Below are 17469 nucleotides of genomic sequence, written 5' to 3'. Positions count from 1 at the left end.
TAATGCATGAACATATTATGAATGACATATCTCAAAGATGAAATGATTTAAAAGATTTATGCATATGAGACATGTATTAGGTGACCTAAGCCTTTGACTCAACTTAAACTAGATTCTAGTCTAAGCCTAGTACCAATTAAAGACTTAAGCATGTTGATTTGTTGGTGATTTTCAAGCTCTTATAAGCACAAGTTGTCCTCATCAAAACCATGACATATAAGGAGAGCTTTCCAAAGTGTTCCTCTTGACATGCACACTTTCAAATCTTTCCAAGTGAACTCGTTTCCCCTTCTCACCACACCCCTGATGAAAAGTTAACAACTAGATGGAGAATATATATATGACATGATTACCTTTACAAGTTTGACAATGCCATAACTTGCAATTCTTTTTGCTCTCAATAAAACAATGCTCTAAAATGTTTGAAAAACTTTAGAACATTACACTTGAAGCAACTTCAGAAAATCTGAAAGTTTGAAAACAAAATTGCAAGATAAATTGCATAAATTTGTTTGAAAGAGTTTTGAGAAGAAAATGAGTTAATGATATGAAAGTTGTACATTGTGTGAATATTCCATTCCAATCAGCCATGGTACCCTTCCAAAAGTTGGGGCACAATTAGAGTTGAAACTCATTCTTTTTGGATGAAAACTTTTTATATGAATTTGAAAAATTGGTTGCAACAACTATGTGTAATCGATTACCAAAACTTGTTGTCCAACCATGTAATCGATTATTGCCATGTAATAATCGGTTACATGTGTCAGTTATGCTTTTGGTAATTATTTTCTTAGTCAGGTAACCTGTTACGTAGTTCTAATAATCTATTATCAACTATCACACAGTTCAAGTAATTTGTTACGTAGATCTAGTAATCCATTACTCAGGTCAAGTAACATATTACTTAGCATTTTGAAAATGATTCAAGAGTTTTCCGATTCTTTCAAAAATAATTTTAAGGTCCTTTGAATTTCTTTGTACATTGCTACTAAACATAAATTGAGCATAAGAATAGAAGTATCTATTGAAGACTTACACTCTAATTTTTTGAAGCTTGAATTTTTTTGTCTTTATAGTCTTCTTCCTTTTTCTTCTTTTTGTGATCTTCACGTCTTCATCAAAATCGTGTCAAGGTGAGGAGCAAGATATTATTCACACTTTTGAATGCACTTGTTAAAAGAAGCAGTCAGTTACCCAAAATAGATTAATTCATTACATAGGATGAAAAAATATCATTAGTTATATCAAACAAATATTATACCCATCTAGTTTGAGGGGAGACAAGTGTGATTATATTCACTCTCCCACTAAGCAGCTATTCCATGTGATGTATAGATATATTTTAGATGTAATTTATGTTTGTATAAAAAATATAGAGATAATTTATGTAATCTCATTAAATATTAAAGAATGTAGTCTATTTTACTGTAAAACTAATACAATAAAATTATACATCACCACAAAAAATTATTTCTCTTCATATTTAAATAGTTTTTGTATTGTTGGTTTCCCACATATATCCTCATACTAGAGGCAATTATGTTCGAGCTGAGAATATCCATAGATATGTGGGGCTAATTCTCTCAGCGGGTATTTTTTATCTACAAAACTCAAACCCTATACCTTGTTTAAGGAAAATCAAACATGTACATTTGAACCAACACACATGTTGATAAATAGCTTTTGTATGATTCACCAGTGGCAATTCCGACTATCAATTATAAAATAATTTATAATTATATAAATAAATAAATATAACCAGTTATTAAGCTGAAAAATAATAAGAAAGTAGTATTATTTTGTATACATGATCATAAGGAAAAGAAGAATAGTAGAAAAGAAAAAGAAAATGGAAAAAAAAATAGGGAGATTGAGATTTGAGAGAGAAGCGAGTGAAGATGGTTTTGAAGGAAAGTGCCAAAGTGGGCCCATAAGCACTAACGTGTTTGTCAGTAGCTAGTGAGGTTTTAACTGCCACACACTTTTTTCTTCCAAAAAAAGCTCTACAATTTTCTATTCACTTTTCTGCATACTTCCGTATTCTAATTCCAGATTCCTTTATCCAATTCTAATTTTTATTATTACTTTCATCCTTTAATTTTGGTTCTTCATTTTTTCTCATTTTAATTCCTTAATTTTGTTTCTATTATGTTATTTCATTTGTTAAATGAGTGTAATATATATGCATGTATAATGATTTATATACCATCAATAAGTCATGGATGATACAATGATAATTTAAAATATTATTACATACTCAATGTACATATGTTTTTTAGTGTTAAATTTGTATGGTTTTTCTTATTATGTCACATGTTTAACTGTGTCACTAGTTTTTTCTTACTATAATGAGAGCAAGAACGAAACTGAGGGATAAAGATTAGGAAAAAAAGATAAAAAAAACCAAAAAAATAAGTTAAGAGATTTAAATTAATTTTCCTTGGAACAACATTTGTTGAAAGAAATAATTCTAAAATGATTAGATCATTCGCATAAAAAAAAGAATAGATTTCTACTGAAAAAACTTACTTTTGCTCACATTAGTTAAGATAGATGAAAATCTAAAGAACTAACTTTGATTAAGGACGTGGGATGATTCTCCTTGATTATGTTTTGATAATTATATATTAAGTTAAATATCATTAGAATAATATTCAGATCTCAAAGTTAGTAGTTCAGGCTTTAGCTATTGGAACATGTATTTGGGTTGAATTGTTTTTTATTCTTATTAATATTTCTTCCAAATTTTTCTTCAGTTTAATGTTTAAACTTTGGACATGTCTCTTTACATAGAAATGAGACTTCTTCACACAAATTGTGCTATGTACTCCACATGATACTTTAATAACAGTTGGGAGACATATGCAAACATGTTGATTCTTCCAACTTCAATAAGATGTTGATTCTCTCAACTTCAACAGACATGTTGTGTTCTTTCTAATCACAGCTCCACAAAGATCTCTCTTAGAGTAGCTAGTCAGCACTTGATTTGTTGAAAGATAATTGTTACAATAATTCTAAATGAGATGAAATAATATCAACCGAGTCACGACCAAATCGTTTTCTTTAAGGCATTTCGTGACACTGCCCAAATTTTACAAACATACTATCAACCATATCGTCTCGAGAATAAAACAGTTCACATCTATGTTATCAAATTCTTGCTGCACTGTAAAAACCAATCTCGAATACATCCACCACAATATGGTTACCACTGTCAATTCTCGAAATTCTCACCATATAGCTATAAGTGTCAATTCTCACAATTTGGTTGTGTGTGCCAATTCTTAGTACTATGGAAAGAAATGGGGAAAAATTTGTCGGAAATGCATTAGCGAGAAATAGGAGGGAGAAAAAAAAAGTTAAATGAAAGCGCATTCAACTTGGGGCAAGAAAATATGAAGGGATGATGCATCTATTTATAACATGAGATTCTTTTCAAGTTCCTCATCTCTTCTATGCATGACTTGAGAATTTTTTAGATTTCACACCCAAAAGTTCCTACTAATGGCTTCCAACAAACTAAGTTCCAACAATCCTCCACTTGAAATTAAAAAATGATTTCCAAGAATTTTTGTGGTCTTAGTAAGATTGTGCATAAACAAAAGTGTCATACGACTTGAACCTTTGCATAGTGAGTGATATCTAGATTTTACTAGAGTGACTGGTAGTCTTAAACTCTATCTCAAACATCAAACAACACACAACCTTTTCAAAGGTATCTGTAAAACATGTGCGTTAAAGGTCATGTACGTCTATCCCAATATAGTGAACACTAGAAATTTATGCCCCAAAATTTCATAAGAAGTTGCCCCCACTTCCACAATCACATAGGTGAGTCTATCAAGAGTACTCCTGTAGTCTAAGGACTCCACTCCAATTGGAGTATAGATCTTATTAAGAGTTTAACTCATCCTTACATTTGCTGCAAGAATCATGTTTCTCATAATTCTATAGCATGTTCATTTTCATATCACTTCATAACTGTTTGTTACACATTGAACCTATTTCTTGGGATTTCCAATCAGTTAGGTCATTCATAATGAAATTCTTACAAAGGTAATCATTTTCATTTTAGAGAGCTATATCAATAGCTAGTTTATCATTTTTCTTTTTTTTTCTTCAGTTTTTCCTAGCAACACTTGGAAATCGGTTTTCAGAATGTGTGCAACTTTTCTCATAGTAAGAAAAAAATTCCATCTTATGTTGGCACTGTTTGAAGTTAGTCCCATTAAACCGAAATGGTTTGTTAAGGTCAAAGTTGTTTGGTCCAGTAATATTATCTACTAATATCATTGCAGTTCGAAACATCTTAAAATTGTTGTTACCGTAGTTTGCAACAATTCTAAATGACACGAAATAATACTTACTAGCTAAGTCACGACTATGTCGTTTTCTTTAAGATGTTTCGTGGCACTGTCCAAAATGTGCAAACAGGCTATCAACCACGCCGTCCCCAGAATAAAATAGTCCAGATCTCTGTTATCAAATTCTTATTACACTGTAAGAACCGATCTCAAATTCACGACCACAATATGGCTATCAGTGCCAATTCTCGAAATTCCCACAATATGACTACATTGCTATGACTACATTGCTATGACTACATGTGCCAATTCTTTTCCCTCAATCTGAATACTAGTGTCAGTTCTCGAAATTCCCACAATTTGACTGCATGTGTCAATTCTTAGTACCACGGAAAGAAGGGGTGAGAAATTTGCTGGAAATACATGGGCGGAAAATATGAGAAAGAAAGAAAAAGTTGAGTGAAAGTGCATTCAACTTGGGGCAAGAAAATATGAAAGGATGAGACTTCTATTTATAACATGAGATTTTTTCTTCCTCATCTCTCCAATGTGAGACTTGGAAGTTGTTTTTTTTCTTCAAAACTCTTTTATGTGGGACTTGAAAGTTTTTTAGATTTCATACCCAAAAGTTCCCACTAATGACTTCCAACAAACCAAATTTCAATAGATAATCCTTGAGACCATATGATTAATTAATCTTTCCTATCAATAATTCTACACATTAAATAGACAAGTGCAAATCCTCTGTAGTACTAGAAAATTTAGTATTAGGTAGAGATACTGACACATGACTTTAAAATTATTTTAAGAGTGCAGATTTTAGTTACTTTTCAAATTAAATAATTTAAAACTTTTAAAATTTTCTTATCCTCACATTCCAGTATTGGAGAGTCCAATACTTTTGAGTGAGAATATCTTTTCTCTTATGCATGTCCATGAAATTTGAAAAAATCCAAACATTTCAAAAATAGATAGAGAAGTAGAAATGAACGAATCACACTCTTTCGTATACGTCAAGAGTTCATTGATGAGAAGGAATTGGGGAAAGCTTGAACTCATTTCCTATAGTGATGAATATAAACACAATTGAAATTCTTGTAGAGGATCTTATTTTTAGTAGACATACCAACTACTAACTTAAAGTTTATTAAAATTTTAATGTATGGATTTTATCAATGTTCAGGGTTAATGTACATTAGACCGCATCTTAATCATAACAAACATTAAGAAGATATAATTAACCTTTGAAAATAATAAACATCGAAATGAAAAACATTTTAATGAAGTAGAAACTATAGATGTAGAAAATAGAAATGAGTACAAAATCAATTAGCAAGAGAAGTAATGATAGGCCAACTTACTTTTTGGCCCCATAAGCTAACAATACACTTAAAATATTAGCTGAATTAAAATGTTATACATGGTTAGTTTCAGCTCAATAATAATAAGATCACCTCTTGTGATTTGGAAATCTAGAAGCCACATTTCCAAATTTTGAAATACCCTTTTTTTTCTTGTTGGGTTCCAAACTATTTTGAAATATCCAAAACAACACTTATTGAGAGAGACAATCATACATCCCAAAAGGTAAACAAATATCCTTGGCACTACAAAAAATTATCTTCTTCATACCATGTCAAGTGATAATATTTTTCTTATACTATAACATACTTTATTCAAGATTTGAATGACAGAATGAGTACATATATATTCAAGTCAAATTTGGAACCTAAATAAATTATTTTCTCTCTGTATATAGAGATAGTAAATATATATACTATTTAGACATACAACTATCACCCAAAGTTTTTAGAGAAATTGGTTACTATTTATTTTCAAAGGAGGTATAAACATATATAGATAACAAACCACAACTACAGAATATGAACAAATCCAATATAGTATGTAATTCAAAATAAAAGCTATGGAATATGCACTGACCAATGCATTATCCACTCAGACCATTAGTCTATTGCATTATTCACAATGCACTTAGCATGAGATTATATGTTAACACTACAAGCACATGAAGAAGATGTTGATAAGGAACAAGGATCTTCTGTCTCCAAACTATGTCCCGCATTAATGATGTTGAAGTAAGAACAAAAAAATAATGAATGTTTAATTTTTTTAATTGACATTGCATGTTTTCATTGGTGCGATATAGGATTTGAGACATGCTTTGGAACAACATATCCTTATTCGTTGATAATGATGATCTTATTCCACTAAAAATGAAGTCTGTTCATGAGATTCCAAAACTTCAACTATGTGATGAATCCAGGATCTTGTCTACTGTAGCAATTCTGATGCAGAAAGGATCCTTTTATCTTCAAATTCCACCAAGCAAACCAAACACTAACATTCCATCACCTTTGTGTAGACATTTCTCCATACAAAAGCTATCATCTCAGACTACCTATTTCACGATTTTTTTACACTCGGTTAATGATGTACGACTTCATGGTTAATCGTGTGTATTGGGTTGTTATCAGTTTAGCCGCAAATGTACTCATTAAACAACTCGTTACAGCCCAAACGATATGATTAACCACGAGTTTAACATCATTCACAAAGTGTAAAAAAGTGGTGTGAGAAGAGCAGTGAGTACCAAACTTATTCTGTAACAAGTTGGCCACCACAATCTATGATTCTCTTGCAAAGCATTTACTCCACAGTATTCTATCAAAGTGAAATATGTGTTTCCGCACCTGGTACACGTGGATGCAATATAAGAATGCAGCCACTGTGACAGCCAAAAATGATAACAAGGACAGCTTCCAAAAGTCCTAGAAAGTATACAGGTAACAGGAAATAAGATCAGCATAATTGTGAAGCATCAGATTCAAAGCAATTGCAAGTTTTTGTTAGTAGAAGAAAATCTTTTAATCAGGACAAAGATGCATTAGAGAAACAACTTTTAGGCCAAAGTTAGTATTGTTATGAATAGCTTTTGCAGCCGAGGAGTGATGGAGATGTGCAACAACATGGTATGAATTTGTAACAGAAAGCATTAAGGTGAATGAAGTTGCAGACAAGGGTCCATTCAGCCATGCTGTACCTAAGAATGCATTTTTATATGAAATAGTGATAAATTATTAAACAACAATTCATTGAGCATAGAATGTTCTAAGGGGGGTTACTTAGAAAATGTGAAATTTAGTGCTTTCCCACTTGTATTGGGAAGCTGAAGTGATACTCAGAAACTCGGTAATGAAATCTAGAGGAAGACTTAATAGTTTACAACAACAACCCAGCCTTATCATCACTAGGTGAGGACTACATGGATCAAACGACGTCATAATGTTCTATCATAAAGATGTATTTATGAGGAATTACTCTTGCATAAACTTTGGAATCATATGAAGGAGTCTATGGGATTGATGATCAGCTCTTCAAGTTAGAATTTCCTAAGACGTAATTTGTATGAGCAAAGAACTAATAAACCATTTTTTGTGGTTACTTGAACATTTCATTCCATACTTTCAGATTTCTTATTTTTTTGCTATCATAGTCACTGAAGACACCCTCACTATCGGTGTCAGATACGTATCCAACACGAATACGTTGGGATTCGTGAAAGATACATATCTGTAGAGTATCCAAAAATTAAAATAAAAAATAAAGATACGTATTTGATACATTTTCAATAAAAAAATAAGAGAAGATATGATACGTTTTATCAAAGCTAAGCAACATCCCAATAATCAAGCAAAAACCAACTTATTTAAGCAATTTTATGAATTATTCTACTATATTTTCTAAGTTTGGTACTTGGAATTTTGGAGGACAATGATTTCCAATTTCCATTATATTTTCTACTTTAGATATTTTGATTTACACTTATAATTTTATCATTTTTATGTATTTTTTACTATTTTATACCCATATCTATGAACATATCGTATCCTATATTTTAGAAAAAATGCGTGTCGACGTATCGGAATATCCGACACACGTATCCGTATTGTATCCGACACACATATCTGTATTGTATCCGACACACATATCCGTATCCTTGCTTCATAGATCGCAGTCCATTGAAACATTCATTTAAAGTAAACGATACAATGAAGTTACATGACGTCTTAGTGGATCGTATCCCCAATTCTCTAACTCGTTTCACCATGAAAAAGTGACACAGAAATATAAAATGTCCACTGTCTCCATTTGTATGCCAGTGGCAAGAATTTAAAAATATATACACACATATATGTGTTGGCCATGAATCATTACGAGTGTGTTTGGAAGCAATAGTTTTGAAACTCACCCGTGGATCAGATATTATGATTCCCATAACATAGGCCAATAAGTCCATAAAAGATTGAAGTGAACTCTGAACACCTCCAACAATCAAACGATCCGATTCAGGAACAAGATCCTGTTTAAGAAATTTGAAAAGAAATCAGACAACGAATAGAGATGATTATGAAGAAAGAGAACTATGATTCATCATAGACATCAAAAGCAAGATTTTTCATTTGTTAACCAAATTCTTCAAGAAACCATTTTAGACAAGAAGGGTTGTTTCGTGCCTGCATTTGTTGAAGAACAGACAAGTCAAACATCCACAATCCAAGGCGAGATATTGCCACACTTCCCATAAGAATATACGAAGATACAAAGCCATTTTGGACCCATATTGCAGCTACACATGGTAAGAGGCAAGTCCACTGCACACATAACATACATAAACAAGACATAAAAGGTCAATACGGTATGTATTATCAGTGACATGTTTTCTGCATACTTGTTCACAAATAAAGAAACTTGAGTTTTTGACAAGCGTTCAGAACATGTTAGAGTATGAATTAGAGTGTGGTTGAAGTTAGTTAGATTGCATTTTATAAGTCTGCAAGTTGGTTATTAGTTAGTTGCTCTGTTGTTTTATGTAAGCCATGATATTAGCTTCTTGTACACACCATCAAGTAAAATCTCAGTTGGTGATGTTTCGTTCTCATGTTTTCCGACAAGGTCATTTATACATAACAATTTAAAGCCATTAGTAAGTTTGTACCTGAGACCAGATAGACCAAAGTCCTGTTCTAATAGTTGATATATGAGACTGCACCACAGGATATACAACAGTTGCAGCTATTCCGACCACAGCACTTACTCCTCGCGCAATTCCGATAACATATGCCGGTATGCCTTCCCATTCTAAGGTGGCTGTCATCAAAGTTCCAAAGCTGAGGCAAGCAATTGGAATTTTATCAGTGAGGCTTCAGGACCAACTCATAACCAAGATATGTTTCTTAAGGTGTTTAGAAGAAAAACAATTTATTTACTTGGATGAATTTAGTATAATCAACAGACATTACTTAACCGGTTTGTTTTGATTTATTAATAAAACATTAATTCCAAAGCACTTGGATGCATAACTGCACATAAATTCCCAGGTAACTGAATCTGAATTTAAATCTTGGTTGTTAAAAATTTGGGTAGAGTTGAGAACATGCTTTGTAACTAGCACAATTCCTGGTAGTATCATATAGAATAGTACTGAAGAAGCTTATGAAGAGGTAAAAGTACAAATTTCAAGGAAAATCATTTGTAAATATGCCAAGTTTAATGTTACATTTAGGCTTTTTGTTGTTCATAAATAGATTACAAATTTTAAGCGTTAGTGAAAAGCCTAATGCAGACTAGATTTTTTTAATGAAATATTTACTTTTCTATGGTTCTTAGTAAGTGATCACCTGAGTACAGTGAAAAATAGCAAAGACAACGCTGCTCCAGGAAGGACAACCTCTTGCCGTAAATATACTCTCCATGCAGCAACATAAGGGATCTCCGAAATCCACTCTGCAAAACTTTTTTTGCCTTTTCTATCCGCTAATTCTGAGCTATCAACAGTAACAAAAGGCAAGATATCTCCCTCAATAGTTGGTTCATTCCTTTTCAGATTGGTTCGTAAAAGTTTTGCCATCCGCCTCTGGTTGCTTTGGCCTAAAGCTGGAATCCCGCTATAAACAGATGTAAAGAGCCAGTACTCCACCCAAACAGATATAATATTCCAGAGGGCTAAGGTTATAGCAGATGCTTTAAGTGATACGAAACTTATAATGAACCCTGTTATGACAGGAGCAAGAAGCTTGCAGCTTAGATCAATGCGTCTGGTAACCGAATTCATCCTTGTTAGTGATTCTGGGGGCTGACCTTCTGATATAACTAACAACCTGTACAATCAAAACTCCGGTAAAAAAATGTTCTTTTCCCCACTGAAGGGCAGCCCGATTCACGAGACTCCCACCTAGTGGACTCCAATGCAACCTTAATGTTCCTTTTCACAGTCATTTATTCTATATTTTAAGTAGACCATTCAAATAATTCATTTTCCTTTAAGAAGTTATAATATGAAATATCGTCAAAGCAAGGAGAGAAAAATGGAAGTGTTTAATCTTCATGTGAGATATTATTTTCCTTACATCATCCATAAATAAACTGCTAGAAAACCAAGTAAAACTTATGAATAAAAACAAGTAATATTTTTATGACTAGTAAACCTTGATAGATTGTAAAGACAATATGATAGTGACAACTAAATCCTTAGCAGCAATCAATACTTATTAAAGCAACAGATTATTAACTGCACAAGCACAATCAAATGTAAATTTTGTCTTATCAAAACAAGATTACCATTCTCTTTCAATCAAGATGGTACCCGCAAGAGTTGAAATCACACCAAGGCCGCCACAGATATTGATCATCACCATCAGAAATATGAAAGCCGGGAAATTTGTAAACTTCAGAGATGAATAGACAAGTAATACAACTACACTGGCCCCCGCAATAACGAAAGAAAGATTTTTTATGACCAACCACAATTGCAAAACCTGCCAATAAAACACAAAGATAGAGTTACTTCTTTAGAAGCTAATTTTTAATACATGGTTCAAGTTTAGCCTGCATAATGACACAAGTATAATGCAAATTGAATGAACAAAGGACACTAACTCATGTAGGATAAAATTATATACTTTTTATCTATGGATTTTGTTTGTATCTAATTCTTGGGAAAGTAAATGAAGAGATTTTGGCATTTCTAGAATCTGGTGCTGAAATATCCTAATCATGTAAATTCAAGTCACAAGAATCTGTTATGATAAAGTAAAGGAAACAAAATGACCAAGCACTATAGTAGCTTTTACCTATGCATTTTGTTTGTACCTTATGTGTAGACAAGACAAGTAGTAAGGATCTTAAATTATCTTATAACTTGTTGGATGTATTATGCAGAAAGGAAATTTCAAATTTCATTCTCTATTTGAGGAAATTTTAATTTCAATAAAAATATTTCAAAGACTTATAGTTATACCATTCAGTACACAAGTGAAAGAAAGTTTAGTCTAAAGATATTTCTTTATTCTCCCACATTCTTACACAAACTTTACATTATTGTTCCGAAGTTATAGTTAATATGACAAGTACATCTACCGTCTTCAGACCTTGTTATATGGGACTCTCGTGAATTGGGCCGCAAAAAAATAAGTGTACCAATGGTGAAATTGAAGTTCTAGTCTTAGCATAAAAGTAAGAGATCAAAATACTTGGGCTCACCTTCAAATAGGACAACTTATCCACCCATCTTCCAACTATGGGACCAAAAACTGCAGTGGAGGCAGATTCAACAGCACCATATATTGCTGCATAGAGCAATGAGTCTGGCCAAATATTTATCATATATAAACCAACAGAGAATTCCCACATTCTGCAAACAGAAAATATCAGTGAATTTAATTAAGGAAAAACAGAAAAAGGCCAAAGCAGCAAAATGGTATAACTGTATACACTTGTATAGGCTACTCAGTGATGCAACAATGAACTTTGAAAATCTCAAGTGGTGGCGACTCCAACCTGCCCTGTATTAGGTGTTCAACTGAAAATTGGGTCACGATAGCAGTAGGAAGAGGTAGAACCTGATTCCAACCTCTCCCAAAGTTGTGAAACTGGTGTTCCACCAAAAATTGAGGCGCAATACAACTACACAAGTCAAGACAGTGCTTCTAACCACCTCTGTGCAAGTAAATCATGTGTAGGCTTGGCAATAAATGGGTTTAATAGATAAATTTAGATTAATCATTATTAATAGATTTCATAGTCCAATCAATTATTTAAAGACAACCCTTTTGGCTATGGGAATAATGCAGAAACCAATTATCTTATTTAAAATGGATAGAGTAAGACCTGAATCACAAAAATTACACTGAAAAAAGGAGAGAAATTATATATTGTGACATAGAAAACAAAGAAACCTAGGAACACAAAAAAATGATGTTATATAAATATTAAGAGTTTAAAGCAATGGTGAGAAATGAAACAAGAACCTGGTACCCCATCTTGCTAAGAAGTGACCAACATATAAATATTTGATTAGAGAAGATGGGTTTTCTTCTTCTTCTTCTTGTTGTGTCTCCCTCACTATGAAATTTTCTTCCATATCAAATTCTTCACAATGGTTACACTTAGTTCGTAACAAAGCAGCATGCAACTTCTCTCATATATGATATGATAATGAAGATTTGTTCAATGATAAATTTAAGTAGTATATGGTGGAATGTAACACTGAGTTTTGTTCAAAGTTATATTCAATAATAATGGTACTCTCAGTTACGTATGAACTAGAATGAAACAAAGAACAAGTCCATGTGTTGTTCAGTATAAAACAACCTAGTTATGTCAATCACTTATCATTTTACCATTAAACAATAGTCGGCTGTTAGTATAAGATATATCAATTTATTTATATTAACAAGAATATTAGTTCTTTTTTATTGGACTAGACGGGAGCCTCTATCTATTGGAGAGTTCCAACTTCGAAGATTATTACGATGAGAAAATTAGAATATGAGAAGAGTAAAGAGTTAGAAATGAGATATTTGAACCAATACATGATTTCAACTTAAATAAACTCAACATTTTTTATTTTTAATAATGCACAATTATTTTTTCTTAAAATTTTCACAAATGTATTGTTTCTTACTGATGAACAAAAGACAAATAATAGAAAAATAATAAATGTTACCTAGAGCAATTTTTGCTTACTTTTGAGTCTAGCTTAGTTAAAAATGGCCATAAGGTTGTTTCAGATGCTCTTTTAGCAAACATTAAACATTGCATCAGTTCCTTCTTCTACACAGTCTCCTATCTCAGTCATAAATCCAAGGAGTTTCAATTCTAAATTCTCACAAACTAGGTCATCTCTTCACCCTGGATATGAGTTTGTGTCTTATTCTATGTTTAGAGGTCCATGTAGTGGACGTTCTAGAAGGAGATGAGGTAGATTTTACGTGGTGGCAGGTTTCAAGGTCGTTTGGGTGGTGGTTACTTCTGCAACTACTGTAACCACCCTGGACATGACATGGCATGGTGTTATCATACAACATATGACTCACTTGTCACTCCTTATCCATCCTACCCTTATGTATCACACTTTAACACAAATTTTCCCCACCGTTCCCTACCCACTGCTCATTCTTTCCTACTAATGCCAGAGTACCAAGGCAAAATTCTCATTATTAGAATCAGGAATATTTTCCTTGCCATTCTCATTGATTTCCTCAGAATATATACAACGTATATGCCTAACAAAAGGCTTGACTAAAGGCTACAAACTAGGAAGCAATATACTAAACATAAGCTGAACAGAAGGCTATAAACTAGGAAGCTATTTATCTATTTTGACTAATATATTTAAAATATATTTAACACACCCCCGCAGTTGTAGCGGGAGGCTTGTGGACGTTGAGACTGTCCCAAAAATCTTCAAATAAAATTAGCGGAAGACCTTTGGTAAAAATATCCGCTATTTGATATCGTGATGGCACATGAAGAACCCGTACTTGTCCGCGTGCAACCTTCTCACAAACAAAGTGGATATCCATTTCAACATGTTTGGTACGTTGATGTTGAACTGGATTCCGTGACAAATAAATAGCACTCACGTTGTCGCAATACACAAGGGTAGCTTTTTGAACTGGACAGTGTAACTCCAAGAGTAAGTTTCGAATCCAACATGATTCGGAGACCACATTCGCCACACCACGATACTCGGCCTCAGCACTAGAACGAGATAACGTAGGTTGTCGTTTTGATGACCAAGATATCAAGTTATTACCCAAAAAAACACAGTAACCAGAGGTAGATCGTCTCGTGTCAGGACACCCACCCCAATCTGCATCAGTGTATGAGACCAGAGTAGAAGTAGAAGAGGGATATAAATGAAGACCGTAATCCAATGTACCCTGAACATAGCGAATAATCCTTTTGAGAGCTGACATATGATCAACCCTCGGATCATGCATATGGAGACACACTTGTTGCACGACATAAGAGATATATGGCCGTGTAAAAGTGAGATATTGCAGAGCCCCTGCAAGACTCCGATATATAGTAGGATCATCAAATGAAGCACCAGATGTGGCACTAACCTTTGATTTGGTGTCAACTGGGGTTTTAGACGGCTTAGACGAGGCCATCCCCGCCCGCGATATTATTTCTTCGGCATACTTGTGCTGGGAAAGAAACATACCACCCTTATGTCGAGTCACCGCAATACCAAGAAAATAATTTAGAGGGCCAAGATCCTTCATATCAAATTCAAAACTAAGAAGATTCATTATAGAACACCGCAGAGCATCAGAAGAGGCAGTGAGAATAATGTCATCAACATATAATAAAATATAAGCCACACTCAACCCTTTGCTGAAAATGAATAAAGAATTATCACATTTGCTATCAACGAACCCAATAGAGAAAACATAATCAGCAAAACGCTTATACCAAGCCCGGGGTGCTTGCTTGAGACCATACAATGACTTATGTAAGAGACAAACATAATCTGGATGATCATGGTCCCTGTAACCCAATGGTTGATGCATATACACTGTTTCCTGTAACTCACCATGAAGGAAAGCATTTTTGACATCCAATTGATGAATTTGCCATGCCTTCGAAAGAGAAAGACTAAGAATAGTGTGGATCGTAGCGGGCTTCACCACCGGACTAAAAGTCTCCCCACAATCAAGGCCAACCTGTTGTATTTTCCCACCACCTACAAGACGAGCTTTATGCCTCTCAAAAACACCATTAGATTTGAATTTATGAGTAAAAATCCACATAGAGTGAATCACATTAACATGTGGAGGACGGGGCACCAACTCCCACATATTATTTTTGTTGGGAACAAGCGAACAATCAAATAGTAAAGAGTATAGAGACAAGAGAATAACACAAGAGATTTGGTAACGAGGTTCGGCCAATTGTGCCTACGTCCCCGGGAGCGTTGAGCGGCTACCACTATATATTATTAGAGAATAAGGATTAGTGTTTTTACTATTCTTCTCCTTGTTTTCAATAGGTTTACATAACATCAATATATATAGCCCTCTACCCCAACCCCTTTACATCAGCCCAAGCCCATAACTTGTATTGCTGTTATCTAGAGATATGAGTCATTGCACAACAATCTCCACCTTGGCGAATATCATCAATCTCCATCTTCCGCCATTGGGTTGGGGGCGCTCCATAGTCCATCATCAGTGAATGTTCAACAAGCTCAGGCAATGCCTGAACTTGTCCACAGTAACCGGTTTGGTTAACATATCAGCTGCATTTTCTGAAGTGTGAACCTTCTGCAATAGTATCTGCCCACAAGCTACCAACTCTCTGATCTTATGAAATCTCACATCAATATGTTTGGTTCTAGCATGATACACCTGATTCTTTGCTAAGAAGATAGCACTCTGACTGTCACAATGCAGCGAAACTCCACCTTGCTCAATGCCTAACTCATTTACTAGTCCCATAAGCCACAAGGCTTCCTTAGAAGCTTCACCAGCTGCCATGTACTCTGCTTCAGTTGTGGACATAGCAACAACAGACTGAACTGATGATCTCCACATAATTGGTCCACCTGCAAGGGTGAAGACAAACCCCGTTGTGGACCTTCTATCATCCAAGTCTCCTGCATAGTCCGAATCAACATAACCAATAACTGAAGGCTTACTCTGTTGGCTGCCAAACATGATACCGAGACCTGTAGTCCCCTTCAAATATCTGAAAATCCATTTGACTGCTTCCCAATGTTGCTTCCCTGGTTTCGACATGTACTTGCATACTTGACTAACTGCTTGTGCCAAGTCCGGTCTAGTACAAACCATAGCATACATCAAGCAACCCACTGCACTGGCATATGGAACCTTTGACATGTATTTCTTCTCTTCATCTGTCTTTGGACACTGATCTAGGGAAAGCTTGAAGTGATTTGCCAATGGAGTGCTCACTACTTTAGCATTGCTCATATCAAATCTCTCTAAGATCTTTTCAACATAGCTTTGCTGGGAGAGCCATAGTTTTCTAGCTCCCCTATCCCTGTGAATCTCCATCCCAAGAATCTTCCTAGCAGCCCCTAAATCTTTCATGTCAAACTCCTTACCTAGCATGACTTTCAGCTCATTGATATCACTCAAATGATTAGCAGCAATCAACATATCATCAACATAAAGTAACAGAAAAATAAACGAACCATCGTCAAGGCTTCTCACATAAACACAGCAATCATACTCACAACGCTTATAACCAAGCTTCAACATATAAGTGTCAAACCGCTTGTACCACTGTCTGGGAGACTGCTTCAACCCATATAGAGACTTCTTCAACTTGCAAACCAAGTGACTCTGTCCAGCTGCACTGAACCCCTCTGGTTGTGTCATGTAAATTTTCTCCTCTAATTCACCATGGAGAAAGGCAGTCTTCACATCCATCTGTTCTAAGTGCATATCCCAGCTGGCTACCAAGGCAAGCACTGCCCTGATAGAAGTGTGTCTCACCACTGGGGAGAAAATCTCATTGTAGTCGATCCCCTTCTGCTGTGAATACCCTTTTGCTACAAGACGAGCCTTGAATTTTTCCCCTTCTTTTTCTGATACTGCTGGCTTCCTCTTGTACACCCACTTGCACCCAACTGCACGCTTGTCTGGGGGCAATGGAACAAGCTCCCAAGTTTGGTTCTTCTGTAGAGACTCCATTTCCTCCATCATGGCACTCATCCATTGTTCTTTCTCCTGGCAGTTTATAGCCCCTTGAAAGCTACATGGATCTCCTGAAATGATATGGAGAGCAACTGAAGCCATATCCTCAAAGCCATATCTCTCTAGAGGTT

At 34.5% G+C, this 17469-nt stretch overlaps 3 protein-coding genes across 3 annotated transcripts in view; all 3 read right to left on the bottom strand.

Moving 5' to 3' along the window:
- Positions 1 to 6808: 6808 nt before the first annotated feature.
- LOC109341164 (solute carrier family 40 member 1-like) lies at positions 6809 to 12958 on the bottom strand. Its single transcript, XM_019579003.1, has 8 exons — positions 12635 to 12958; positions 11868 to 12018; positions 10947 to 11143; positions 10007 to 10486; positions 9325 to 9496; positions 8843 to 8980; positions 8578 to 8688; positions 6809 to 7096 (listed from the first exon to the last, which is right to left on the bottom strand). Exons 1-8 carry the CDS (start codon positions 12745 to 12747, stop codon positions 6953 to 6955), a joined length of 1506 nt encoding a protein of 501 aa, XP_019434548.1. The 5' UTR covers positions 12748 to 12958; the 3' UTR covers positions 6809 to 6952.
- A 1053-nt stretch (positions 12959 to 14011) lies between these two features.
- LOC109341152 (uncharacterized mitochondrial protein AtMg00810-like) lies at positions 14012 to 15187 on the bottom strand. Its single transcript, XM_019578992.1, has one exon. The coding sequence runs from the start codon at positions 15185 to 15187 to the stop codon at positions 14012 to 14014; it is 1176 nt and encodes a 391-aa protein (XP_019434537.1).
- A 117-nt stretch (positions 15188 to 15304) lies between these two features.
- The window catches only part of LOC109341149, a 6053-nt gene continuing 3888 nt past the window's right edge, over positions 15305 to 17469 (bottom strand). Inside the window, exon 2 of the mRNA XM_019578990.1 lies at positions 15305 to 15382. Coding sequence (XP_019434535.1) covers positions 15375 to 15382 — 8 coding nt within the window. The 3' untranslated portion in view covers positions 15305 to 15374. The remainder of the gene's footprint in view (positions 15383 to 17469) is intronic.

This window comes from Lupinus angustifolius, unplaced genomic scaffold (genome assembly GCF_001865875.1).
Source record: "Lupinus angustifolius cultivar Tanjil unplaced genomic scaffold, LupAngTanjil_v1.0 Scaffold_382, whole genome shotgun sequence".
In the NCBI taxonomy this organism is placed as follows: domain Eukaryota; kingdom Viridiplantae; phylum Streptophyta; class Magnoliopsida; order Fabales; family Fabaceae; genus Lupinus; species Lupinus angustifolius.
Note: the sequence above shows the minus strand (reverse complement) of the source record. Positions and strands in the feature narration are given on the sequence as shown.